This window comes from Podarcis vaucheri (genome assembly GCF_965113315.1).
Source record: "Podarcis vaucheri genome assembly, chromosome: 2".
Classification (NCBI taxonomy): Eukaryota; Metazoa; Chordata; class Lepidosauria; order Squamata; family Lacertidae; genus Podarcis; species Podarcis vaucheri.
In genome coordinates this window covers 126,811,445-126,839,150 of record NC_138760.1, presented here as the reverse complement: position 1 = coordinate 126,839,150, position 27,706 = coordinate 126,811,445, and the positions used below count along the sequence as shown (strand labels likewise).

Here is a 27,706-nt window from a genome sequence, read left to right as displayed (position 1 = left end):
TTCTGGGGTTGCGGTGCTCATCTCGCTTTACTGGCCGAGGGAGCCGGCATACTGCTTCTGGGTCATGTGGTCAGCATGACTAAGCTGCTTCTGGCGAACCAGAGCAGCGCACAGAAACTTTACCTTCCCGCCGTTTACCTTCCCGCCGGAACGGTACCTATTTATCTACTTGCACTTTGTCATGCTTTCGAACTGCTAGGTTGGCAGGAGCAGGGACCGAGCAACGGGAGCTCACCCCATAATGGGGATTCGAACCGCCGACCTTCTGATCGGCAAGTCCTAGGCTCTGTGGTTTAACCCACAGCGCCACCTGCTTCCCTCCGGAGAGCTGTTGTCTTGGGCTAAAAAAACATTGGTTTCAGTCTTGCCCTCCAAAACAGGAGAAAACAAGTTTGTTCCATCTTTCACATGACCACTATGGGCAGCTTACAGAATAACTAAAAACATAATAAAAAACAAAACAAAAACAAACTTCAAGCCTTAAAAACCTCCCTACACAAGCCTGCCTTCAGGTGTCTTCTAAATGTTGTGTAATTCTTTTATCTCCTTGACAGCTGAAGGAAGGGCGTTCCACAGGGAGGGCGCCACTACCGAGAAGGCCCTCTGCTTGTTTTTTGAAATTTATTTTTTCAAAATTTGAAATTGGCTATCTTGCCTATTCTCGGCCTCCCCTTTTCAAGGCTAAACCTACCCAGCTCCTTCAACCATTCCTCATAAGGTTTAGACCTTTGATGATCTTGGTTGTCATCCCTCAGGGGGTTAAGATAAAATTAGGATCTTGTGGAATTACACACACACACACACACACACACACACACACACACACACACAGCTTTTTCGTCTTCTCTTTTTCTACTTCTTTGTTTCCTTCTTTTCCTTATTATTGCTTCTTTCCTAGTTCTTTTGATTAATTTGGCTTTCATTGTGTTTTATGTTGAAAACCCTTAATAGAAACCGATATGAAAAAATGAAGACACGAAAAAATATATATTTACAAATAAAGCTGTATTCGATGGATGAAAGGATATATGGTTTTTGTCATGACTGAGAATCGCATAGCCAGGGACGGAGAACTTTAAAGCTTTAAGATCAGAAGGCGGGAAATATGAAAGCAACGAGAAGAGGCAGGAAGGAAGATCTGGAGATATGCTTCAGCAGTCCAGACTGTGGGGAGCCCGTAAAAATTAATAATTACAATTTGGACTATAATTTAGTTGTTTTTTAAATTTTAGTTTATTATCTTTAATTGGATTATGATTCGGATATCTTGATTGGCTGCTTTTATTGGAAAATCAATAAAAATGATTTAGAAAAAGAAAAAAATGACACAATTTCATACCGGCGGTGGCTGGACAGGGGAGGAAGGTTAATTGTGTTGGATGAGGAATTATCAATTTATTTATTTATTTATTCTTTTGTTCCCCGCCCATCTGGCTGCGTTTCACATCTGAACAGACGATGTCAGGAACCAAGTGGGAAAAGCAGTCTTTACAGAGTGGGATTTTAGGGTTGGGGGGAGACAGTGGGAGGGTAGATATCAGGATATTCAAATACTGTAGGATTTGTAGCTTGGTGGCAGAACACCCGCCTCATGAGGTCTTAGGTTCAAACCCCGTTTAAAAAGACCAGGGAGCAGGAGGAGGGGAAAGACCTTTTTCTGTCTGAGATCCAAAATATTTTCAGACACTCACCACTGCTGGGCTAGACGGCCGGATAATTTGACCTGGTGTGAGGCAGCTTCCTAGAAGGGATGCGGGTGGCGCTGTGGGTTAAACCACAGAGCCCAGGACTTGCCGATGAGAAGGTCGGTGGTTCGAATCCCCGTGACGGGGTGAGCTCCCGTTCCTCAGTCCCTGCTCCTGCCCACCTAGCAGTTCAAAAGCACGTCAAAGTGCAAGTAGATAAATAGGTACCACTCTGGCAGGAAGGTAAACGGCATTTCCGTGCGCTGCTCTGGTTTGCCAGAAGCGGCTTAGTCATGCTGGCCACATGACCCAGAAGCTGTACGCTGGCTCCCTCAGCCAATAAAGCGAGATGAGCACCGCAACTCCAGAGTCGGTCACGACTGGACCTAATAGTCAGGGGTCCCTTTACCTTTAAGGCAGCTTCCAACAAACAGAGAAATTGTAAAAGGACTAAGTGTGGGGTGATTCATATTTCTGCTAACAACACTGCTCTGCCCATGCGGTCCCCACCCTCCCAAAAGGGTATCATAGAGTTGGGAAGAGTTTCAGAAAACACCAGCCAAAGTCGGAACATCTTCCACATGCGGAGAGGTTTCAACATTTGGGAATTTTTTTGGTTTAGAGGGAAATGTGAGAAAGAGGCAACGAGGCAGAACTTTATAAAATTATGCGTGGTCCATCTTATGGGCTGCTTGTCACATTTATTTTATTTTGAGGAGGGGAAACGAATGCGTAGCACGCAAAAGGAAACGCAAGCCGTGGGGAACACTGATAACATGCTTCTCACACTCCCATAATGCCAGACATCCAATGATGCCGAACGTTGGACAAAAGAAAAGTATCTCACAGTTAAACTGTGGAACTCACTGCCACAAGAAGCACCAACAGCCACTGATTTTAAAAAAGACAAATTCACGGAGGAGAGGACTATCGAGTGGTGATGATGATGATGGTAATTTTTTTTATTTGTACCCCACCCATCTGTCTGAAGGCAGTAATTACCGTATTTTCCGCTCCATAAGAAGCACCTAGTTTTTAGAGGAAAACAAGAAAAAAAAAATATTCCGAACGAAACAGCGGATGTATGATTTTTGTGGTTCATGCTGTGGCCACAGACATGTGATTTGACAGTGAGTCTGGAGTAGCCCACTGCAAAAATCCTGAGGATCCATGAGGATCCGTGCTTTGTAACCACATTTTTGCACCATTGCAACCCCAGGAAACAGTGGGTGTGTGATTTTTTTGGTGCAGGCTGTAGCCATGGACATGCTATGTGATCTGATGGTGAATTTGGGGTGATCCAATGTAAAAATCCTGAGGATCCATGGGCTTTTACCTCCCCTTCCCAGGCAGCCTCCTTTATTGCTAGTGTCCCTTATCTCCCTTCCCGATGGCTTACTGATCAGCTGTTTCCTTTCAACACCCCCTTCCCTCTTGTTTGCCTTAAGTGTCTTTTCCTCAGCTGGAGCAGTTTTCTGCTCCTCCTTTTCTTCTAAATTCTATCCTCATTGCTTTAGTCTTCCTGTCTCCTCTCCTTGCAAGTTTGCTGTCATTACCTCCCCCCTCGCAGGCAGCCTCCTTTATTGCTAGTGTCCCTTATCTCGCTCCCGATCGCTTGCCGATCAGTGGCTTTGATTGAACACCCACTTCCCTCTCTCTCTCTGTCTCAAAAAACCATGATCTGCATTTTGCCCCTGGGCAATTCGGCTCTAGGGACCACACATTCGCTCCATAAGACGCACAGACATTTCCCCTTACTTTTTAGGAAGAAAAAAGTGCATCTTATGGAGCGAAAAATACGGTATCCCCAATGCCTTCGAAACATGATTTGCGGACAGCAAAAAACAAGGAACAAACACTGTTTATATACATTAACTTAGGAGGGGGAAAAACCCCCACGAAATTAGACCGCCGAAGGTTCAAGATGGATTCTCTGATGTCTGATAAGATGCTTGCTCCGGTAGAAGCTCTCTTCGCATTTGGAGCATTTGAAGGGTTTCTTCCCAATGTGGCTTCTCTGGTGTCTAAAAAGGGTGGACTTGTCGCAAAAGCGTTTGCCGCACTGGGAGCATTCGAAGGGTTTCTCCCCGGTGTGGTTTCTCTGGTGTGTGGTAAGGTGCTGGCTCTGGTTGAAGCTCTTCCCGCACTCGGAGCACGTGAACGGTTTCTCTCCCGTGTGGTTCCGCTGGTGGGTGATGAGATGTTGCCTCTGGCTGAAGCTCTTCCCGCACTCAGAACAGGCGTACGGCTTCTCCCCCGTGTGGGTCCTCCGGTGCCTGATCAGGCCGGATTTGTGGCAGAAGTTTTTCCCGCAGTCCGAGCATTTATAGGGCTTCTCCCCCGTGTGGATTCTCTTGTGTGAAATAAGGTTCGTGCTCCGGTTGAACCTCTTCCCGCAGTTCAGGCAAACGTAAGGCTTTTCTCCCGTGTGGGTTCGCTGGTGGCTGTTGAGGTCCGAGCGCCTGCGGAATATCTTCCCGCAGACCGAGCAGTCGTGCGGTTTCTCCCCCGTGTGGATTCCACGGAGGTTCGATTCGTCTCGGAGAAGCTTCTCGCTCACCGCGCTTCTGACGCGCTTCTTCCTTTTGAGAGCACCCTGCTGGGCTGACATTTCGCAGACGTCGCCGTCCTCCAGGCAAGGGAGAAATTTGTCTCTCCACATCTCATGGCTCCGAAGCTTATCTGACTTTCCTTGGCTTCCATCTTTTTCCTCCAGCTCCTGACCCATCGCTCTTCCTTGCGGGACCCAGAATAGTTCTCCACCAGTAGCACACTGGTCCCTGTCACCTGCTGAAATAACGAAAGGAGATTTTTAGGAATGAACTGGAGCAACTAACCCTGGCTCCCAGTACGTTTCCGAGCACAATTCAAAGTGTTGGCGCTGACCTTTAAAGTCCTAAACGGCCTCAGCCCAGTATACCTCCACCCCCATTGTTCTGCCCGGACACTGAGGTCCAGCGCCAAGGGCCTTCTGGCAGTTCCCTCCCTGCGAGAAGCTAAGTTACAGGGAACCAGGCAGAGGGCCTTCTCGGTAGTGGCACCTGCCCTGTGGAATGCCCTCCCACCCGATTTCAAAGAGAACAACAACTATCAGACTTTTAGAAGACATCTGAAGGCAGCCCTGTTTAGGGAAGCTTTTATAATAGACTATTGTATTTTAATATTCTGTTGGAAGCCACCCAGAGTGGCTGGAGAAACCCAGCCAGATGGGAGGGGTATGTATGTATGTATAAATAAATAAATAAATAAATAAATAAATAATATCATCAACCTGCTTCATTGGAGGTTTTTAGAAGGCCATCTGTCATGGATGCTTTAGCTGAGATTCCTGCATTGCGAGTGTTTGGGCCAGATGACACTCAAAATCCTTTCCAATGCTACAATTCTATGATCCCATGAGTTAGGGATGCAAGAAGTTAAGCTGCAGAAAGAACCTCTCATTTGCAAATCATGTTCTTTCACCCAGACTGGGGGGTGGGGTTAGACCAGATGTGAAACAGGATGGTGTTTGCATCAGAACGCCCCGCTTAAAATGAAGGAGGGAGGGAAAACACTTTGTTTTAGTGGCATCTTCCATCTGATGTTATTGCGACATCAGGTGATTGACAGGGGGTGTCCCCACCCACCTGTTAAATTTCATCTTCGAGGCCAATCAGCTTCGTGGAGCCAAAAAGCTATCTCCAACCCAGTGATTCCATAAACTTTTAGCAGTTGATTCTGCTTTTGTCAAAGAGACAAGGCAGCTTTTCTACTAAATATTTTGGAAAGTCGTAAATTTCAGCTGAGCATTCGCCATCTTATTGAAAAGCCTGCGACACCTGCAGAGTTCAATGTATACAGTTTGCTAGTTCTTTGTAGATTTCCAACTCCTGAAACATTTCTGGGAAATAAGTCTTTTTTCTGTTTAACTCTCAAAGTGCCAGAGTTTTCTATTTAAAAAAATAAATCCCAGGAATGAGGACATGTCTCAGCACATACACGAAGAGAAATGCTTTCCTCGGTTCAGGGCAGAAGGGAAGGAGAGTGTCTAATCCTGACCACCAATGAAATAATAGTAATAGAAGTAGTAGCAGCAGCAAGAGGAGTAGTAGTAGTAGTAGTACAGTAGTACCTCGGATTACAGACGCTTCAGGTTACAGATGCATCAGGTTACTAACGCTTCAGGTTACAGACTCCGCTAACCCAGAAATAGTACCTTGGGTTAAGAACTTTGCTTCAGGATGAGAACAGAAATCGCGTGGCGGCAGCGCAGCGACAGCAGGAGACCCTGTTATGTAGTGTAGTTTCACCCTGGGCCAACAGGGGGATATTGTATATAGTTTTCACTGGAGGATGCCTCATCACTGCTGGCCTCTTCATGATGCACCGGAACTGGCTCCCTAGCAAGACGCGGGCTGCTGGACTTGCGGATCTCCTGGGCGGAGCGTTCAGCAGCTTCTGAGGCCACAGCCTCCTCAATGGCTTTCTGTAGCGTGAGGTCTGGCTTGGCTAGGAGACGCCGTTGCAGATGGATGTCCCGGACCCCGCAGACGATTCGATCCATCAGGGCATCGTCTAAGTCTCGGAACTCACAGTGCATTGCAGCCTGTCGCAGGGCGGTGGTGTAGTTGTTGATTGACTCCCCCTCTGCCTGGTTCCGGTGGTAGAACGCATGATGGGCAGCAATCTTGGACGGCTTTGGTGCGTAGTGGTTGCGGAGCTTCTCTTGGATCGTGTCCCACGGTGTTGCCTGGACTGCTTCAGGCGCAACCAATGCTCAGGCCGTCTCAAACACCTCAGGCCCACAGACGCTGAGGAATAGGCCCCGCTTACGCTCCTGTGATACTTGCGTCAGCTCGTTGGCTTGGAGGTAGCAGTCGAACCGAGCGAGGTAGGAGTCCCATGATTCAGAGGCTGGCGCAAGCGGCGGTAGAGGCACAAGTGAAGCCATGATTCCGATGCCGGCGTGAAGGGCGATGGATGGAACACAGTGCTCTAGCCAGAACAGACAGCTCTGAATTGGTTCTGCCCAGTGATTTCGCTCAGTGATTTCGCTCAGTGATTTCGCTCTGTGATTCAGCTCAGTTCAGAGGCTGGCCGCATCTGGCTGTGCTCTGATGTCCATCTATCCCACCTTCGTCGCCAGTATTAAGTTGTGGGTTGACATAGCAGCCGGCACAGCGATTCCTTCAAGTAGCTCTTTATTAAGGTAAGCTGGAACAGAACTGACTGCGAACAGCTCAGCCGGCCTGTATTTATAGGCAGCCGGCTGTCAACATTGTAACCACAACAGCCCAGAGTTCCCGCCTAAAATAACTGCCGCGGACCTGAGTGAAAACTATCTACAGACCTGAGTGAAAACTATATACAATATCCCCCTGTTGGCCCAGGGTGAAACTACACTACATGACAGACCCCATTAGCTAAAGTGGTACCTCAGGTTAAGAACAGTTTCAGGTTAAGAACGGACCTCCAGAACGAGTTAAGTTCTTAACCCAAGGTACCACTGTAATAGTAATAGTAATTTTTCATTACTTATACCCCGTCCATCTGGCCAGCCCCCCCCCCAGCCACTCTGGGTGGCTCCCAACAGAATATTAAAAAGGTAAAGGGACCCCTGACCATTAGGTCCAGTCGTAACCAACTCTGGGGCTGCGATGCTCATCTCACTTTATTGGCCGAGGGAGCTGGCATACAGCTTCTGGGTCATGTGACCAGCATGACTAAGCCGCTTCTAGGGAACCAGAGCAACGCACGGAAACGCTGTTTACCTTCCCGCCGGAGTGGTACCTATTTATCTACTTGCACTTTGATGTGCTTTCGAACTGCTAGGTGGGCAGGAGCAGGGACTGAGCAACAGGCGCTCACCCCGTCGCGGGGATTTGAACTGCTGACCTTCTGCTGACCCACGTCCCAACAGAATATTAAAAACACGATAAAACATCAAACATTAAAAACTTCCCTAAAGCCAGTTTCGGGGGCATTTCAATGTAGGAATGGCTAAGTCAATGCAAACAGGAACTGAGCAGGAAGAAGAAACAAGTCTGTTGTGGATTGTGGATTTTTGAGGGGTTTCTCTACTGAGACCTTTCATGGGTGTCACAGAAGGGGCCGAGCACCCCATGTTGGTGATTCCCTGCGTCAGGGCATTATACCTACTTGAAACGACAATTCACGGCGGGGGGGTGAGCCCTTACCCAGCACGCTGGAGACCCCCTCATTTTCCCGCTTGAACTCCCCACCAAGCTGCCTCTGGGTTGTTTTCGGCGATGCCTCCACATTTCCAGCGAAGGTCACAGCAGCCTCTTGGAAGGCCCCTGGCACCTGAAATACCCGTCAACGTTTTAGTCAAGAAACAAAGTGGTCCAGACTAAGGTTACCAGATTTTTTTCAATGAATCTGGGGACCCTATACATATATACATACTACACATTTGGGGTGTTGCTACTGCAGCGATGGCGGTGGGCTGGCAGAGGGGCGTCCGCCGCCTTGACCTCAACCGCCATGTTTCCCCTTCCTCTGAGGCTTCTATCTCCTTTCTCCATGAGCCTGGGCAGCCCCTAAGTTGTACGTTCTTCGGTGGTGGGGGTGGGGAAGCAGTGCGCAGTGGGTCTGGCATACAAGGTGGAGGCTCAGGCAGCACGATGCCTCCCATCCCATCGGACCAGCCCCAATCCCATTCCTACTTGCGTGCTAGCAGGAGGGAACAGGGATCCCTCAGCTGGGAAGGGAGGCTTCCTGCTGCCTAACTGAGAGATCCCCGCCCCGCTCCTGCTTGCATGCAAGTAGGAGTTGGGAAATTGATGCTTTTGAATTACAGCGGTGCCCCGCAAGACGAATGCCTCGCAAGACGGAAAACTCGCTAGACGAAAGAGTTTTCCGTTTTGGAGGTGCTTCGCAAAACGAATTTCCTATGGGCTTGCTTCGCAAGACGACAATGTCTTGCGAGTTCCTGCTAGTTTTTTTCCCTCCCCCCCCTTTTTCTAAGCCGCTAAGCCGCTTATTAGCTGATCCGATCAGCAGATAAGCCGCTAAAAGCCGCTAAAAGCTGCTAATAGCGCTAATCCTTCAATGGGTTTGCTTCGCAAGATGAAAAAACCGCTAGACGAAGAGAATCACAGAACGGATTCTTTTCGTCTTGCGAGGCACCACTGTATGGTGATGGAGGAGACTCTTGAGAGTCCCATGGACTGCAAGAAGATCAAACCTCTCCATTCTTAAGGAAATCAGCCCTGAGTGCTCACTGGAAGGACAGATCCTGAAGCTGAGGCTCCAAGACAGGGGTCTGCAACCTTTAAGACAAAAAGAGCCACTTGGACCAAAGGAAAAAACCTGGGAGCCGCAAAACCATTGCAACATTTAAAACAGTGGGGAGTGTCGGGCCCACAATGCGCCTCCTCCCCTCGCTAGTATCCGCCCCGGAGCCACGGCAAAGGTGTAAAAGAGCCACATGCGGCTCCGGAGCCGCGGGTTGCTGACCCCTGCTCCAAGACTTTGGCCACCTCATGAGAAGAGAAGACTCCCTGGAAAAGACCCTGATGTTGGGAAAGATGGAGGGCGCAAGGAGAAGGGGACGGCAGAGGACAAGATGGTTGGACAGTGTTCTTGAATCTACCTGCATGAGTTTGACCAAACTGCGGGAGGCAGTGGAAGACAGGAGTGCCTGGCATGCTCTGGTCCATGGGGTCACGAAGAGTCGGACACGACTAAACGACAACAACAAGGAGATGGGAGGCTGCTCTGATACCCTTCTCAGCTTAGTTGCTGGGCTCAGGGAAGGTGGAGGTAGCCCGGAAGATGCATCTTACAGCCCCTGCATCACCATCGTATGGGGACTTCCGAGCAGCTCCTGAAGCCAGCCAGAGCCGACTGGCCTGGGCTGCTGAAACTGCCGCTGCTGCGTTTCCCGGGGACATTAGATGAAATCAAGGGACATTCCGCGGATGGAATTTGTCTGGGGACTGCCCCAGAAAATCTGGGGACTGCCCCAGAAAATGGGGACATCTGGTAACCCTAGTCCAGACACTATTTCACATAACGACAGAAGCGGTGAGGAATGGGATCAGACCAGAGATAAGGTCTAAGTCTGATGGATGGGTGGGACATCGCAGCAATGTCCAGTGTTCCATTTCTAGCCGTGTAAGAATATGAGAACCGCCTGCACTCTCAGCATCCGGAACAAACTACAGTTCCCAGAATTCTTTGCGTGGGGAGGGAGGGAATCAAGGCTGTTTACGTGATTTTAACCACACTTGTAAAGTAACAGAAACTATGGACAATTTAGATGGATAAAAGATGTGGATAACGGACTAATATGCAGTTGTAAATATTGATATTAGGACCCCATGGAGGGGATGGGGGGAAAGTCCTGAGATTCAGAGTAATCTCTTTACATGGCTTTTTTTATAATTGACTTTGTTTTAAGTTTATAATTTCTAAAATCAAACAATTATTATAAAAAAAGGAAAAGAGGAGAATTAGGATAGCTATCTTCTAATAAAGGTTGTCACAAGGAAGATGGAGTAAGCTTGTGCTCTGGAAGGTAGGACTTGAACACATGGCCTCAAGTTACAAGAAAGGAGATTTCAGCTAAACATCCAGAAGAACTGATGGTCAACAAAGGGCATGGCCTGAGAAGGGTCCTGAGGGCCAGAGAGACGCCTGCATTTGGCCCCTGTGCCTGAGGCTCCCCACCCTTGGTCTCCACCCTTTTTAAGGTGTGACACTCAGACATTTGCGCCACAACCACCTCAGGGGGAAATCCCAGGATGAGGCCCTCTCACCTGCTGTCCCGCTTTCTCCGCCTCCTGGTGCCTGAGGAGGAATTCCTCTGCCAGAGCCAGGGCCTGGACGCAGCTCTCCGAGCCTCGCTCCTTCACCCAGCTCCCCATTTCCGAGGGCAGGACAGCCAGGAACTGCTCCAGGATCACCAGATCCAGAATCTGCTCCTTGGTGTGCTTCTCTGGCCTCAGCCACTGATGGCAAAGCTCCCTCAGGAGCCCGTAGACCTCGCGAGGGCCCTGGGCGTCCCGGTAGCAGAGCTGCCTGAAAAGCCGACGCTGGGCCTCTCCGCTGGCAGAGTCCTCCATCTTTATCGCTGGTCCAACATCGCCAGTGGCGCCCTCCCTCCCATCAGCCTGCTGGGCTGCTCTGTTGAAAGGAAGGACCCCATCCTGGCTCTGTTCTTGAGTCCCCTGGCTGATGGCCTCTGCCCTCTCGCAGCGGGACAGGGCGTTCTTGTCTTCACCCCACGGCACGGCTTCTGGCACCTGTGGGTCGCCCTTGCCAGAGTGAGGGGTCTGCACCGCCTTCAGGAATTCCTGCCACTGGGCTTCCCAGCGGAGCGACGGCAGACCCTCACCTGGCTCCTGCTTAACATGCTGCAGCTCTTCCCAGCGTTTGGGGACCCCGCTGGCCGCTGACTGGGAGTCTGGCGAGCTGTCTCCTGCCCCTGTTGCCTCTTTGAGGCCCTGAAGCACCTCTGGCTCCATCTTCATCTCTGGGTCCTTACTTTCATCCGGCTCAGCCTGCAGCTGGAGAGTCAGGGAAGGAGACCTATCTGCTTGCTCCACCGCCATCCCGCCTCCCAGGCTTAGCCCGAGGCCTCTTGCCCACGTCCCGCAACGCCGCTGGGAACCAGAGCTGCTGTGTCGACGCAAAAGGGGGTTCAGAAGGGCTCCTTCAGAGATGCCTCATCCCCGGACCGCAGAAAGGTCATTCAGAAGCAGGTGGATGACAAACCACTCACCCTGAAGGGAAAGAGACAAACAACCATGAGACAGCAAAAGAGGTTTAAAGACACTCTCAAAGCAAATTTTTAAAAAATCTAGCACAGTGGTACCTCTGGTTACGTACTTAATTCGTTCCGGAGGTCCGTTCTTAACCTGAAACTGTTCTTAACCTGAAGCACTTTAGCTAATGGGGCCTGCCGCTGCCACCATGTGATTTCTGTTCTCCTCCTGAAGCAAAGTTCTTAACCCAAGGTACTATTTCTGGGTTAGCGGAGTCTGTAACCTCAAGTTTCTGTAACCTGAAGCGTATGTAACCCTGTACAGTGGTACCTCTGTATCCGGAATCCGTTCCGGAAGTACGTTTGACTTCCAAAATGTTTGGAAACCAAGGCACGGCAGCCAATCGGAACCCACAGAACCCACATTGAATGCTTGGGTTCCAAAGAACGTTTGCAAACCGGAACACTCACTTCTGGGTTTGCGGCGTTTGGGAGCCAAAGGCATTCGAAGTCCGAGGTACGAATGTATAAGCACTGATAACTGGGAAACACTGGCCTGTGAGCACTCCAATTGGAGAACAGCCTTTACCAAAGGTGTGGATCCAGAATGGCCTCCACAGCCACTTACGGACTCACTGTTAAAACTGGGTTCATGAAAGACAATCTTACTCGGCTACGAGGGATCGCCTCAGAAGAAGAAGACAAATGGCCTTGAGGAAGGATGTGCAGATGCGTGCACAGAACTGAGTGATTCTGAGGAATGGCTTTCTCTTTGGGGTACACAGAATTAAAGGCTGGCAACATTTCACTGGAGAGCCAGGGTGGCGTAATGGTTAGAATGCTGGACTCGGAACTGGGAGATCAGGGTTCAAATCCCCGCTCAGTCATGAAGCTCGCTGGGTGATCTTGGGCCAGTCACCGTCTCCCCTCTCCACCAGGCCAGTCACCCTCTCTCCTCTCCACCAGCAACTCCACCGTCTCCCCTCTCCACCAGCCCCTCTCCACCAGCAATCTGTATCCTCTCCATCAGCAGGTTGCAGGTTTGATCCCTGTAAGGGGCAATGGCATATTCTTCAATTCCAAGTGTCCCTATTTTCCAGGAACATCCCTGATTTAGAGAAGCCGTCCCAGTTTCTGGATTTGATGTCCCACTTTTTCTTAGGACATCCCTATTTTAATTGGAGAAACATTGGAGGGTATGGAGCTATCCGACCCCTGAGCCATCTGAAGGCGATCCTGTATAGGGAAGGTTTTTTTTTTTTTAAATGCTTTTATGTTTTTATGTATGTTGGAAGCTGTCCAGAGTAGCTGGGGCAACCCAGTCAGATGTGTAGTAAATAGTAAAATTAAATTAAATAGTAAAATTATCATTATGGAATGATTTTCATAGGAAAAACGTTGGAGGGTCTGGGGGTGGGACTAGATGATGCTCAGGGTCCCTTCCAACTCTAGGATTCTATAATTCTTTTGAACCTGCCCCCCTCTCCCAAGAAAGACCCGGCCCCTCCTCTCCCCCCACCAGCAAACCCACTTTCAAATGCACTTTTCACGCGCTCTAGCAACAGCCACTGACCTGCCTGCAGCTTCTGGCAAACAGCATTCACAAGCCGCTTTTGCAGAAACATTTCGTGGAGGGTGGGGGAAACGCAAGGCAGGAAGTTGCTCCCACTATTGACAGCCCCCTGTTCCCCCATTTCCTGCCTCTCTAAGAATCCAGCCTTTCAAAGCCCCGCCGCCGCTTGGGTTAAAGGGAGCGACACGCGCTTCCTAGAGAGGCAGGGGAAAGACGAGCGGCGAGCGGCCAAAGGAAGCGCGTGCGTTCCTTCCTGGTTCAATCAGCGAATGGAAGGAGGGAGCAGCTGAGGTCAAAGCGGGAGAGGTGTCTAGTCAAGGCGATTTGTCTACCTCTTCCACAGGTTGCGCAGCGACTTCAAAGGCATATGATAACCCTTCCTGGTTAGTATCTATTTTATATAAACTATATATAGGTTTGAATGTATATGTATAATTATACATACATACATACATACAGATAGATAGATAAGACACATACACACACAATATTTTGTATATATACAAATACATACAATTTTTTAAATATAAATTCCATATATGCAAATATATACAATTTTAAAATATAAATTCCACTCATTTTACAAGCTCTCCATCCACGAAACTCCCCCAACATTTCCTTGCTGGTTGCATGGCTTCAAATATAGCCATTATCCAGCCATTATACTTTTTCGGCCGGAGGGAGAGATTATTCCAAAGCAGATGCGGGGAAGGGTTAAAAATTTGGAACCTTCGAATCCCTCCTGCTTTATTTAAGGCTTCTCCTCCCACTCCTGCCTATTTCCACTCCCGCTTGCCCCGCACATGGACGACCCTTAGCCGCTGCCGTTGGGAACCCGGAAGTGTCTACGCCCACCCTGCGACTCTTCCTTCCTCCCCCTCCCCAATTACCCCCAAAATCCTCCCCAATTGTTGCTGGGGAGGCGCTGAGGGTGAGTCTTAGGAGGGTGAGGCAGCAGCTGAGGCCTCCAGGGGGGCGAGGAAGGGGTGAAAGGGAACCCCCTCTTATCCCACCCCCAACCCCCTTCTCACCAGCCCAGCTGGGGGAAATCCCTCCCACCACCTTGCAAGCAATTATTATTGTTATTAATCCATCCATCCATCAATTAATTAATTAATTCCTCAGGAGTAGGTGTGCTCAGCTCCTCCTGCTGGCTGGATCATTTGTGGTTCCCCCACATATTGCATTGCGTAGGGCAGACCCTCCCTGTGCATTGAAACACCCATGAAATAATGCACCTTTTCGAAGGGCCCGACTTCTCTGCAAGGATCCCTGGGGGAACTGTAGTTTTCCAAGCAGGCACCCTGCAAGGTCCTCTGGGCTGTGAGCTTCGTGGGCCACAAGGAATTTATGTTATGTCATTTTTTTACCTTTCCACACTGTGGTGGAACTAAAGTGGGGGGAAAGGTGGGAAAGGATAGAGATCTTCCAACCCTACTTGTCCCTCTCACACCCCACAACCCGTCCCCACAGGTCGTGGAAGAAGCTCAGTGACCCCTTCCAGGAGGCCTTCTCTTTGCGAAAAGAGAAGAAATGGCTGCTCTGCGGTCAGCTCAGGTAGGTGAGATATTCTATTTATGATTTATGCTGTGTTTGTTATGTTCTGTTATGTTACTTTTAACTTTAGTTTGTATGATGCTTTGGGATGCATTGGAATGAAAAGTTTGGGTTCCTCTTTGGTTATGGGCTCTATCTTTTGCTTTTTCGACATCCAAAGCGCTCTTTAAGCTTTGGCTCTTGTACAATATTTCCAAAAGTTCTTTACCTGCACTGTGGGTGAAGCAGGCAGATTGACACCCATTTCTTTAGGATTATTTGTGAGGAGTGAAGAGTGGCTGGGGAAACTCAGCCAGATGGGCAGGGCATTATTATTATTATTATTATTATTATTATTACTTTTCAGGGTCTGGTGTCCTTTGAGGAATTGGCCGTACATTTCACGAAGGAGGAGTGGGAACTCCTGGACCCATGGCAGAAGGCTCTGTACAAGGAAATCATGCTGGAAAATTATAGGAATGTGACCTCCCTGGGTAGGGACATCTCTACCCTTTAGTTCGTAAGACACTGAGGAGATGAGATTTCTCACTCTTCATTGCTGGACTCACAGTTTATTTTGGAGAATAGCACACCTGCCGTAACTGGTCATCATTGCATGGGTTTTCAAGCAAGGCAAAACGTTATATTAAAAATAGCATTAAAGATATAAATACAAACAGGTACAGTCGTACCTCGGAAGTCGAACACAATCCGTTCCGGAAGTCCATCCAACTTCTGAAATGTTCGAAAACCAAAGCGCGGCTTCTGATTGGCTCCTGCAGCCAACTGGAAGCCCCGTCGGACGTTCGGCTTCCAAAAGAATGTTCAAAAACCAGAACACTCACTTCCAATTTTCGATTGTTCGGGAACTGGAACGTTTGACTCCCCAGGCGTTCAGGAGCCGAGGTGCGACTGTATAGTGTTGGAGTCTCAACAGCAGGGATCATTCGGTATGGCCATTCTGGGTTAATGATGTTGTTGTTAAAGTTTACTAGCAAGAGAGGGATGCAACTAGGCAGGATGGTATGATATCTGCTGAGACAGCATATGCTCTGAAGTTATATGTTGATTCTGCAGGGGTTTCCAGCCCCAAATACCCCAGTAATAAGATTATTAAGTTTGCAGATGATACAACGGTGGTTGGTTTAATCACGGCTGGAGAGGGGGAGGCGGCTTATAGGAAGGAAGTTGAGCAGTTGGGGGCGTGGCGAAGGAAAAATAACTTACTCCCAAACTTAAAGAAAACAAAAGAGATTATTGTGGACTTTAGGAAATGTAAATTGAATATTCAGCCACTCATTATTGAGGGGATGTGCGTGGAACAGGTCTCGGTGTTTCGATTTCTTGGAATGGAGTTGAGAGATGACCTAACCTGGGGAGAAAACAGCAAAGACCTGATGAAGAGAGCACAGCAGAGGTTATATTTTCTGAGAAGCCTCCAGAAAAACAATCTCTCAAAGGACCTGTTGATGGCATTTTACCATTGTACTGTTGAGAGTGTATTAACTTAGGGTCTCTGTGTGTGGTTTGGGAGCTGCACGGTCAGGGGGGAAACAATGCTGTCCAGGGTTGTAAAGACTGCGGAGAGAATAACTGGGTGCACTCTTCCCACCTTGGATCAAATCTATGCTTCCAGGTGTCACAAGAAAGCTGCAGAGATAGCACAGGATAGTGCGCACCCCAGAAATGATCTCTTTCAGCTTCTGCCTTCTGGAAGAAGGTACAGGGTTATAAAGACTACGACTAGCCGCCTGAGAAACAGTTTCTATCCAAATGCGATTTTGGTTTTAAACGCAGTGTAAGGTAGTCTCTATGGGAGTATATTGTATCTAATTATGGGGTATCAGAGTTTTTAGGGGGTTAACCAGACTGGGATAGCAGGCTTGTTGGTTTTTGAATGTCTGATGTAGATTTTTTCAGTTTCGTTGATCTGTGTGGGACAAGGACAATAAAGGTTATCGTATCATGTTTATAATCATAGAGTTGGAAAGGACCCTGAGGATCATCTAGCTCAACTCTCTGGTCCTTCATCCCTAAATAAAGCTCAACAACTCTGGTAAATCTTCCCTAAAAAGATGGCAATAGGTAGAACACTGCTAGACTTATTATACCAGGAGTAGATCACAGTCTCCTGAGAGTTGGACGTGTCTGATCTAGGCTGTATTGTTCTCTTCATATCCATACTGCCTTATGGCGAGTCTGACCATTGGTCTACCTAGCTCTGTGTTCAGCCCTGGGATTAAACTTGGGAGCTTCTTCTCGTGGGGCCAATGCTCCCACACTGAGCAATGGCCCTTCCCCAAAAATCTGAACTGGGCAATGGGCAGGTGGGCAACCAAGTACCGGGGGGGGGGAGAGACCTCCTCCTCTTGCCAAGAACAGGGTGTGGGAGACGAAAACGGGGATGTTTCAGAAGGAAATGTGTTTGTACCATATTTTTCCCTCTATAACACGCAGATTTTTTTCTCCTAAAAAGTAAGGGGAAATGTCTGTGCGTGTTATTGAGCGAATGTGTGGTCCCTGGAGCCGAGAGGTGCGAGTGAAGGCAAAAATCAGGCAAATATCAATCCTCCGGAGAAGGGAAGCCTTGAAAAGAGGAAGCTGCTGCTTTCCTGCATTCTGCCTCAGGGTCTTACTGCCCACCCTCTTCTGTTTGTTACTGTGTTTGCTCAAACGGAACAAAGAGCAGAGAAAACCCCTCCCCTCCAGGCAAGCAGAGGGGAAAGCAGAGCGTCCTTCCTTCTAATTCCTCTCGTGCTCCGGTGCTGCAACATGCAGGTGGGGGGGGGGGAGAGAGAGAGCTGGCTGGCTTGGGTGGGTGCGTGGGGGGAACGTTTGCCTTCCTTTCCTCCCTCCGGTAAAATCCCTCTCCCGCATTCTTAGCCAGCTGCTTCTCCGCACACCCCTCTCGGTGCTCCTTGTCCCTTCTATGTTTTTCCTTCCCTCCCCACTTAAAACGTGGTTACAAAGCACGGATCCACATGGATCCTCAGGATCTTTGCATAGGGTCAGCCCAAATTCACCATCAGATCACATAGCAATGATCTGATGCAAAAACAGGGCTGCAATGGTGCAAAAACGTGGTTACAAAGCACGGATCCACATGGATCCTCAGGATCTTTGCATAGGGTCACCCCAAATTCACCATCAGATCACATAGCATGTCCATGGCTACAGCCTGCACCAAAAAAATCACGCACCCACTGTTGCCTGGGGCTGCAATGGTGCAAAAACGTGGTTACAAAGCACAGATCCGCATGGATTCTCAGGATATTTGCATTGGGCTACCCCAAACTCACCGTCAAATCACATGTCTGTGGCCACAGCATGAAGCACAAAAATGATACATCCGCTGTTTCATTCGGAATTTTTTTTCTTGTTTTCCTCCTCTAAAAACTATGTGCGTGTTATGGTCAGGTGCGTGTTATCGAGCGAAAAATACGGTAATTAGGTCTGCTTTTCCTTTCTCCCAAGAAGGAGGAGACCCTCTCATGCCCAGGCCGGACCTCATCCGCTGGCTCGAAGAGCTGGTTATACTGCCCTGCATGGAAGGATGCTCAGCAGCAGGTAATTGTGAATGTGCTCCTCCTTGCCTGGAAATTAGAGGTTTTCTGCAGTGGTGTCTGGTGCCCGTTGAGACTGGCAGGGCAGCATGGAGGGGGACCCAGCGGTGAGCCAAGCGAGAGCCAATGATGGGCAGAGCCACTCCCTTGCAGTTTGTAAGGGAGAAGGCAGGCAGGCTGAGGTTTGTGGGGCAGTGACCCTTTCGCCCCAAGGGACCGGCTGCCCATGGTTGTCTGGTGCACAGTAATCTTGTGGACTTCCAAAAATATTTTGGCAAAACTCCTTGCCCAGAGGCGCTTCTGTAGACCTTGTACTCTTGGGGCAGGAGAAGAAGTCTTCTTGTGAGCTGGTACATCAGGAAGAAAATGAGCAGCTCTCACAATGACAAGGATTCCAAGGAGAAGTGAATAATAATAATTATTATAATTATTATAATTATAATAATAAGATTTTATTTATACCCCGCCCTCCCCAGCCAAGACTGGGCTCGGGGCTGCTAACACTGAATAGAAGTACAGTAAAAACATTAAAAACAAAACAAAACAAAACAAACAAGCAAAACCCCCAAAACAAAACAGAGAACAGTTGATTAAAATGTAAGTTTGAATACAGTTTAAAATGCAGCTTAAAATGCAGCCTCTTTTTAGTGGTAGCCTATAGATCCAAGCCATAAGGGGAGAAAACATCAAATATTCACCAGGGCTAACTATCCATGCCGGTCCTACATGGGCCAGCAAAAAGAGCCGAGGGAAAATTTATATGCAAATCCCATATAAGGGGTTCCATCAAAAAAATAAATGAGAGGGTTTAAACTGAGTCCAGCCCAAAGGCCAGGCAGAACAGCTCTGACTTGTAGGCCCTGCGGAAAGATGTCAAAACCCGCAGGGCCCTGATCTCTTGAGGTAGGGTGTTCCACCAGGCCAGGGCCAGAGCTGAAAAGGCCCTGGCCTTGACTGAGGCCAATCTAACCTCCTTGGGGCTCGGGACTTCCAAAGTGTTGTTATTTATGGACCTTAAGGTCCTCCACAGGGCATACCAGGAGAGGTGGTCCCGTAGGTACGAGGGTCCTGTGGCCCTCCAGTCATAGCTGGCCAAATGATCAATGATGATGTGAGCTGGGAATAACATCTGGAGGGACATAGTTCCTCACACCTGAGTTAAGGTCCTCTGTAGACAGGTGATTTTTGAACTGGTTCCCTGATAATAGTGTGTTTGTTTTTTGTAGACTTCTGCCAGCCTCAACTCTCTTCCTTTCCGGAAGTTTGGTTGGTTCTTGCAGAAAATGACAGAATTTTTGGTTCCAGTGGGTGACACAGTCATCAATTCCCAACAGTTCCTGCTAACCAATATTCCGCCCTTGAATAGCTAACTTAAAACAACACCTTAGTAAATATCAGCCCGGTTTATTTAATGTATGGCAGGTTCTGCCTCCCCACTGAATATTTGCATGGGTGATGTCTTTGCTATCTTTTACACAGCTGTGAATTTGGTTGGTTCCTTCTCCTTAGAGACTCAGTTCCTCACATGCTTCCTTTCTTTTTGATTCCAGGAAGTAAAGATCCAGAGATTAAAAGTGAAGTAGATTCCTACTGCCCCTTGCGTCCCCTGAACATCTGGTTTGGAGAGTTGGGTGAAGCCCTGGAACCGATTTGTGAGGTGAAGAGAGAGGAGGAACCTTCCATTGTGCAGGCGGAAAACCTTCCGCCACCAGAACAGCTTTGTTCGATACAGCCCAAAGTGTCAGCAAAAAGAGCCAAGCGTCCCAAGCTGGGAGTAAGTTATAAGTTGACTGAAAAGTGTCATTTGCAACAAAAACTTTATTGTATGGATAATACACATAGGGGAGAAGCAGTATAACATATTATAGGAGGAGCTTTCGTGAAAAAATGGGCTCTTGTTGTTCAAGAAAGCATCCAGAGAGAAGAGAAACTAGTTTAATGTTTGGACTGGAAGGTTATAGCGCAAATCTTATTGCACATTGAAGAGAAGAAGCCGTTTGAAGAGACGGCTGGAGACTTTAAGCTTCATTCACCAGCAGGGGAAAAGAAGACATAAATATCTGGAGTATAGAAACAGTTTCAATAAGAACATAAAGGTAAAGGGACCCCTGACCATTAGGTCCAGTTGTGGCCGACTCTGGGGTTGCGGTGCTCATCTCGTTTTATTGGCCGAGGGAGCTGGCGTACAGCTTCCGGGTCATGTGTCCAGCATGACTAAGCCACTTTAGGTTGGCAGGAGCAGGGACCGAGCCACGGGAGCTCACCCCGCCGCGGGGATTCGAACCGCCGACCTTCTGATCGGCAAGTCCTAGGCTCTGTGGTTTAACCCACAGTGCCACCCGCGTCCCAATAATAAGAACATAGTTCAGGGCAAAAAATGGTCTTGGGGTATGAACTCACTTGGATATTTAGTATCAGCCTCCATTGGGAGGGTGTGGGGGAAGAGGTGCTGTCATTAAGAATTCCTTCATCTCATCAGCCAGAAGACCTGCTAAATTAAGTGCTGTGAAGGTGATGAGGACAAAATCTTGGGGTGCGGTACTTAAACCATTTCCCAACCTCACTAGGGTCTAGCTCTGCGGGTTCAGAATTGCTCAGGTTCAAGCAAGAGAACACAACCAGGCAGATTGAAGCAAAACAGTAGCTGGTTAGGAAGCCTAGTCTATTTATTGTTGCAACATGGTTTCCACAAAAAAACGAAGAAAAAGCCCAGAACAAAGGGTTGCATGAGTTTTTAAAAGTTCCCACAGTTTCCCATAATATATTTCACATAGCGTCATCCAATTCAATATAGTAAAATAATTTATCTGGCTACTCATTTTTTGTCGGTATTGTTTCCTTTTCCCACTTTTTGGCAATTAGTGTTCTCGCAGCTATGGCTGTCGTCAAGTCCTTACAGCATGGCACACAAGCTCAGGAGGCCAACGCTTCTGATATGTTGAAAGGCATCGGGGGCCCTGGCCAGGGCAGTGTCAGAGACTGGGCAGAGAAAGAATGATGGAGATGCCTCCCCAGTCTGATCCTTATACTGAAGAAGGAGGCAGTTCAGAATTACAACAGGGGTTTGAGGGAGCTCACTGCTCAGAGACAGATGAGGGGGAAAGCTGGGAAATAATGGGAGAGGAAGAGGAGGAAGCAGCAGCAATAGGGGAGCGACAGCTGACGGACTCAGTGTCTTTAGAAAGCATTCCAGACCTCCCCTCTCCCAGAACATGGCGGGCCTTGAAAGTAGGAGAGCAAAGAGCTCAAAGGCAGAAGGCGCATACAGTGTTAGGATTCTTGCTCCGTGCTTGCAGTCATGGGCTTGTTGTCTATCACATGACAGTGTATGTTTTCATTCCGCATAGTGGGAAGTGATGGAGACAGGATGTTTTGTGCTACTGTGTTCTGTGATGTAGGACTACAGTGGTACCTCAGGTTACATATGCTTCAGGTTACATACGTTTCAGGTCACAGACTCTGCTAACCCAGAAACAGTACCTCGGGTTAAGAACTTTGCTTCAGGATGAGAACAGAAATTGTGCTCTGGCGGCACAGCAGCAGCAGGAGGCCCCATTAGCTAAAGTGGTGCTTCAGGTTAAGAACAGTTTCAGGTTAAGAACGGACCTCCGGAACGAATTAAGTACTTAACCCGAGGTACCACTGTAGTTTAGCCAAAATCCTGTGCTACTGAGTTTGTTGTGCAAACTGCTAACACTCTGCTGTTCCTAAGTGTGCTGACGCCTCTTGGAATCAGTCGCTGTGGTGTTTGGGCTGGAGAAAGCTTTTGAAGCTCCTGAATGACAGACCAGGAGGGAGAGAACATGCCATTTGGGAATGTGTCTCTATCGGGGTCCTACACACGAGTAGGATGATCCTGACAATCAGCACCTGTAGTGATGATGCGTGAAGGGAAGAGGGGTGGGTGGAGACTTACTCGGAGCAACACTGTTATTCCCAGAGGCCACATTCCCAAGCCTCTCTCTGTGAATATTGAATAAAAACAGATGGCAAGGACTTTTCCTTGTCTTGTCCGTTCCTGGCAACCTGCCATTCAGGTTGGTTCCTCTGCTGCCTGTGGTTGGATTCATGGATTTCATTTCACTTTCATGTATGTAAACAACTTACATATTGCTTAATTGCAGCTCACTCTCTCCTGATTGGTTTCTGGGTCCGTCCGTCCGTCACAACAAGCTTTTGAGCACCGGACTTAAGTGCTGGGGCTTCATGGGACAAAATGCCCATTGGCAGGTCTGAATCCAAACTGCATCTGCAGACAAAGCTGGGCTCGCCGTCAGTGTCCATTATCAATGTCGGCACACCTTCAAACGGGTTTGCCATCAGCGCCAAACGACTGGTCAGGGCTGACAGTCAGCTGCCTTCTTTTTAAGGTTTCGTCTAATATTTGCAGTGTCAAAATAAAAATAATAAAAATATATAAAAAATTGCCCTGTAGCACCTTATAGACCAACTAAGTTTGTTCCGGTATATCAGCTTTTGTGTGCATGCACACTTCTTCAGATACCATGCACATGAAAGCTTATATCAGAACAAACTTAGTTGACCTATAACGGTGGTGTCCGTTTTTCAAAGAGGGCCAGATTTGATGAAGCGAAGGGCCGTGGGGGCCAACCAAAGCTGTTGAGCTTTTTTTAGGATTTTACCCCAGGAAATAAACTGCCACAGGGGCCGGATTAAACCAGCCAGCCAGCCGAATTAGGCCCCTGAAACCGACTTTGGACATGCCTGGTCTGTAAGGTGCTACTGGACAATTTTTTTAAAAAATAAAATTAATTTTTTTTTGACTGCGTCAGACCAACACGGCTACCTACCTGAATTGGCAGAGTGTGATCCAGCTTGAGAAAGGACAGTCTGGTACGACAATTCATTCTTTCTAAACTGTTTTTCAGACCTGTGGCAGAAGATCTTCCTGCAACTGTGTGAAGGTGAACAGCGTGGAAGCCCTTCTGCAAAATCCCTTTCCTCAGCGCAGTTTGGCTGAGCAACGCTGCATTAAAGAGCTCGGTCCCGACCGCCCCGACCTGAGCATTGTGCAAACCGTGCTGGAGAAAGGCAAGCCGGTCACCCGGAGGTTTAGCAGGGCCTGGTACGACCGGAAGGAGTGGCTTTGCGGGAGCACCTCGAAAAATGCGTTCCTGTGCTTTCCCTGCTTGCTGTTTGGTGGCGCTGTCCCCTGGGCACGGACTGGAGTGGCAGACATGAAACAGATCTCCTTAAAGACGAAGGTTCATGAGGAATCTGCAAAGCACAGAGAGAACTGCCTGAAGCTGGCTGAGCTGGGCAGAGTCAATGGTGCCGAGCCAACGGACACTGGCTGTGATACTCACTCCAGGAAGCATAGCCAGGAAGTGGAGAACAGGTATGTACTTTCAAAAATTGTTGTTGTCGTTTAGTCGTGTCCGACTCTTCGTGACCCCATGGACCAGAACACGCCAGGCACTCCTGTCTTCCACTGCCTCCCGCAGTTTAGTCAAACTCATGCTGGTAGCTTCGAGAACACTGTCTAACCATCTCGTCCTCTGTCGTCCCCTTCTCCTTGTGCCCTCCATCTTTCCCAACATCAGGATCTTTTCCAGGGAGTCTTCTCTTCTCATGAGGTGGCCAAAGTCTTGGAGCCTCAGCTTCACAATCTGTCCTTCCAGTGAGCACTCAGGGCTGATTTCCTTAAGAATGGAGAGGTTTGATCTTCTTGCAGTCCATGGGACTCTCAAGAGTCTCCTCCAGCACCATAATTCAAAAGCATCAATTCTTCGGCGATCAGCCTTCTTTATGGTCCAGCTCTCACTTCCAACCATCACTACTGGGAAAACCACAGCTTTAACTATACGGGCCTTTGTTGGCAAGGTGATGTCTCTGATTTTTAAAAATGTTTTTTTCCCCAAAAAATAATTGATTGCATAAATACACTCTTGAGATGCTTGAGGGCCTTCAAGTTGCTTCATAATAGAAAAAAAAACCACAACCAACTACCTACCTAGCTCTGGCATTCGAGAGTCTTCTCTTTCCCTCCAAGTGTGTCTCACCCTGTTACTCTCCCCATTTTCACCCCCAGTGCTACTCCTTTTCAGTCATACTGCCAGTCTGTACAATACAGAATTCAGGACAATCCATATCCTCCAACATTTCTACGATGAAAATAGGGACGTCCAATTCCATAACAATATTTTTACTATTTATACCCCACACATCTTACTGGGTTGTCCCAGACACTCTGGGCAGCTTCCAATATACAGTCATACCTTGGAAGCTGGACAGAATCCGTTCAACTTCCAAAACGTTCAACAGCCAAAGTGTGTTTTCTGATTGGCAGCAGGATGCTCCTGCAGCCAATCGGAAGCCTCACCAGACGTTCAGGTTCCAAAAGAACGTTCACAAACTGGAACACTCACTTCCGGGTTTGCAGCGTTCAGGAGCCCAAGGTACAACTGTATAATAAAATATTAAACATTTTTTAAAAAAACTTCCCTATACAGGATTGCCTTCAGATGGCTTGGGGGGTCGGATAACTCCACGCCCTCCAACATTTCTCCAATGAAAATGGAGGCCCTCTAAGGAAAAGTGGGACATTCCAGGATAAAATCAGAAACTGGGACAGCTTCTCTAAAAAAGGTGACATCCTGGGAGAATAGGGACAATTGGAGGGTCTGCTATTCACCACCTCTTTCATATATCTTGGCAAGCAAATTGTAAATAGTCATTAGTCAGAATAGTGGAAGCTTTGTGTAGCCTGAATTCTAGACAGCCCAGAGAGAGATGGCAGTCCCTTCTATAGGGATTTTTAAGTTCATTGGGCAGCGGGAATAATAATAATAAAAATAAAAACCGCACCTTTAAAACTAAAATACAAAATGCAGCACAAGTGCAAGCAGCTAAAGGAGTACAAATAAACAAATAAATGTAACAGTGTGAGGGTGACTTCTACTAAAAATGTAGCCTTGTGGATGCTAAAACAGATAAGAAGAAGAAGAAGAAGAGTTTGGATTTGATACCCCGCCTTTCACTCCCTTTCAGGAGTCTCAAAGCGGCTAACATTCTCCTTTCCCTTCCTCCCCCACAACACACACTCTGTGAGGTGAGTGGGGCTGAGAGACTTCAAAGAAGTGTGACTGGCCCAAGGTCACCCAGCAGCTGCATGTGGAGGAGCGGAGACACGAACCCGGTTTCCCAGATTACGTGACTACCGCTCTTAACCACTACACCACACTGGCACAATAAGGCCCGGCCAGCCAATTAAATCCACTAAATAAAATGCAGCCAGTGGCATCTTGCAGTGCAGCAAAACTCAGGCATTTGAAAGTCAACATACCTCAGGCAAAACTTTAAAAAGTAACAAAATACTAAAGAAAAAAATAAAATAATCCACGGAGCTTTCTCTGGCAAGGCAGTGGTGCATGTTCAACAGTCCCACTCCCTACCCTAGAACTCTTCTCAATTCTCCCCTCGCCCCCTTGATTTCTCACACGTTTGTTATCATTGATAACAAATTAATATATTGACAACAATGTATTTACATTAATATATTAACATCAATATATCAGTATTCATATACTGACGTTGGTATTAGTATGTTGTCCTGAAATCTGCAAAGGTGTAGCTGAAGCATGCTATCGGCAAGTACATTTTCGTAAATCAAATGCACCGGCTTTTGAGTTTTATTTTCGTTCAAAATGTTCCCCCTCTATTTGTCTCCAGCCCGCCTCATCCCCGTGCTCTGGAATGTCCCGAATACCACCATTTGGTAGACAAGCGAAAAACAAAGAGTCCTTTCTGGGTGCATTTTGGATTGCCTGCCGACGAGAGCGGCCGCACGGTGTCCGACGGTGTCGCTATTTGCAAAATATGTTCGCACTCGGTGTCCGCAAAAGGCAGAAACACCTCCAACCTTGGCAAACACCTCCAGCTCAAACACCCTCTGGAATTTAGGGAGCTGCCTTCTTCGTCCAGAGACGTTTCCGTCCCTTCGCATAAAAATGCCATGGAGCCGGCGGCTGAGACGGCATCAGCGAGTGCTGCAGTAACTGTTGCAGAAAGTCCTAGTGAACAGCAAAACACCGTGTCAGATTCTGAGCCGCTCAATCCTAAGAGCTTGAGCTCTTGTACTCAGGCGATCACAGAGTATCTGGCTACGTGCCTGGAGCCTTACAACACAGTGGACCACCCCAAATTTATCCAGATGGTGAACACTCTAAAACCGAAATATCCCTTGCCCGGTAGAAATTACTTCGCTACCGCAGGAGTTCCAAAGCTGTACAAGGACACGGTGGAGAAAATGAAGAGAGAAATATGCAGGCTAACTAAGACTGAACTGGCCGTCACAACTGATTGCTGGACGTCTGTAGCCGGTGCTCCGTTTGTGGCAGTGACGGTCCATTTCATTTCGGACGAGTGGAAGTTGACCGACGCTTGCTTGGCCTGTAGACATTTTTGGAAGGAGCCCAGCGCAGCCGTTCTTTGCGAAATGCTCAGAGACGCCTTGTCTGAGTGGGGCATCGACATGAAGAACGTATTTTGCAACACGACGGATAACGGCGCCAATATCCTCAGAGCGGTCTGGCAGCTGGGCTTAGAGCACATTTCTTGCTTCGGTCACAATATAAACGATGGGGTGAACCGAGCTCTGAACCTGACGCAACTGAGAAGGGCAGTCAGGAGGCTGAAAAGGCTACAAAACAGTATTTGCCGTAGCTGGAAAATGAGGCGTGACCTCACCAGAGCTCAGGAGATGCTTGAGATGGACAAGGTGGGTTTGCCAAGCGCTTGTCCCACAAGGTGGTGCAGTCTGCTCAAGCTGTGCCGAAGTTTTCTCAAAAACCAGCTCCCGCTGTGCAAGGCACTTATGGATTATCCGTCTAAAAGACATTTGATGTTGGAAGGTGACGACATCTCGGCAGTCCAAGACTTTGTGTCTGCAGCTACCGTGTTAGAGGACCTCACCACGACTCTAAGCGGAAGCAGTTACGTCACGGCCTCGTCTGTTCTGCCTCTTTACAGGCAAATTAAGAAAAGTCTCCAGCCCGAGCAGGGAGACAGTGTGCTGCTGAAGGACATTAAACGTGAAATTTTGGGTGCGCTGTCGGAAAAGTACGACAGCGCCCCCACCGCAACCACTTTAGGCCTGGCCTCGTTGTGCGACCCCAGGTTTCGTCTGCGTTTCTTGGAAGCTCCTGAGGCTGTCAGGCAGGAGGCCGTGAAGATGATGGCGGACTTGCAAGGGAGTCTGCGTGCTGCTTCGACGGAGCCCAGTACTGGCCCTCCTCCACCCAGAAAAAGGACGTTGGCAAAAATCTTCGGTTTAGAGGCAGAAGAGGCGTTGGCGGATGATGCATCGAAAGCAGAAAAAGAGCTCAATGAGTATATGGCTATGCCGCGAGTGAGCTTCGATGAATGCCCTCTGACGTGGTGGAAGGCAAATGAGGCTTCCTTTCCGATGTTGAAGGTGCTTGCAAAGAAGTTTTTGGCTATCCCAGGAACAAGTGTGCCATCCGAAAGCGTGTTCAGCACGGCTGGCCATGCTCTTCAAAGACAAAGGGTGTCTCTTTTGCCAGAGAACGCCGAAATGCAAATTTTCCTTGCAAAAAATATAAATTTCATTCAGTAATATTTTTTTGCTCCGTAAAATGTTGTCCATTCTTTCTGGTTT

At 48.2% G+C, this 27,706-nt stretch overlaps 2 protein-coding genes and 2 long non-coding RNA genes across 4 annotated transcripts in view; 2 read left to right on the top strand and 2 right to left on the bottom strand.

Moving 5' to 3' along the window:
• Positions 1 to 1,226: 1,226 nt before the first annotated feature.
• Positions 1,227 to 13,114, bottom strand: LOC309527341 (uncharacterized protein). Its single transcript, XM_082214119.1, has 4 exons — positions 12,968 to 13,114; positions 10,448 to 11,413; positions 7,862 to 7,988; positions 1,227 to 4,475 (listed from the first exon to the last, which is right to left on the bottom strand). Exons 2-4 carry the CDS (start codon positions 11,240 to 11,242, stop codon positions 3,589 to 3,591), a joined length of 1,809 nt encoding a protein of 602 aa, XP_082070245.1. The 5' UTR covers positions 11,243 to 11,413; positions 12,968 to 13,114; the 3' UTR covers positions 1,227 to 3,588.
• The window catches only part of LOC309527443, a 74,418-nt gene continuing 47,938 nt past the window's right edge, over positions 1,227 to 27,706 (bottom strand). Inside the window, exon 3 of the long non-coding RNA XR_014217219.1 lies at positions 1,227 to 2,937. This is a non-coding gene — a long non-coding RNA (uncharacterized lncRNA). The remainder of the gene's footprint in view (positions 2,938 to 27,706) is intronic.
• The window catches only part of LOC309527466, a 98,118-nt gene continuing 73,301 nt past the window's right edge, over positions 2,890 to 27,706 (top strand). Inside the window, exon 1 of the long non-coding RNA XR_014217246.1 lies at positions 2,890 to 2,980. This is a non-coding gene — a long non-coding RNA (uncharacterized lncRNA). The remainder of the gene's footprint in view (positions 2,981 to 27,706) is intronic.
• LOC309527266 (E3 SUMO-protein ligase ZBED1-like) lies at positions 13,869 to 27,671 on the top strand. Its single transcript, XM_082213936.1, has 6 exons — positions 13,869 to 13,898; positions 14,441 to 14,524; positions 17,978 to 18,070; positions 19,617 to 19,840; positions 22,956 to 23,425; positions 25,759 to 27,671. Exons 3-6 carry the CDS (start codon positions 17,995 to 17,997, stop codon positions 27,662 to 27,664), a joined length of 2,676 nt encoding a protein of 891 aa, XP_082070062.1. The 5' UTR covers positions 13,869 to 13,898; positions 14,441 to 14,524; positions 17,978 to 17,994; the 3' UTR covers positions 27,665 to 27,671.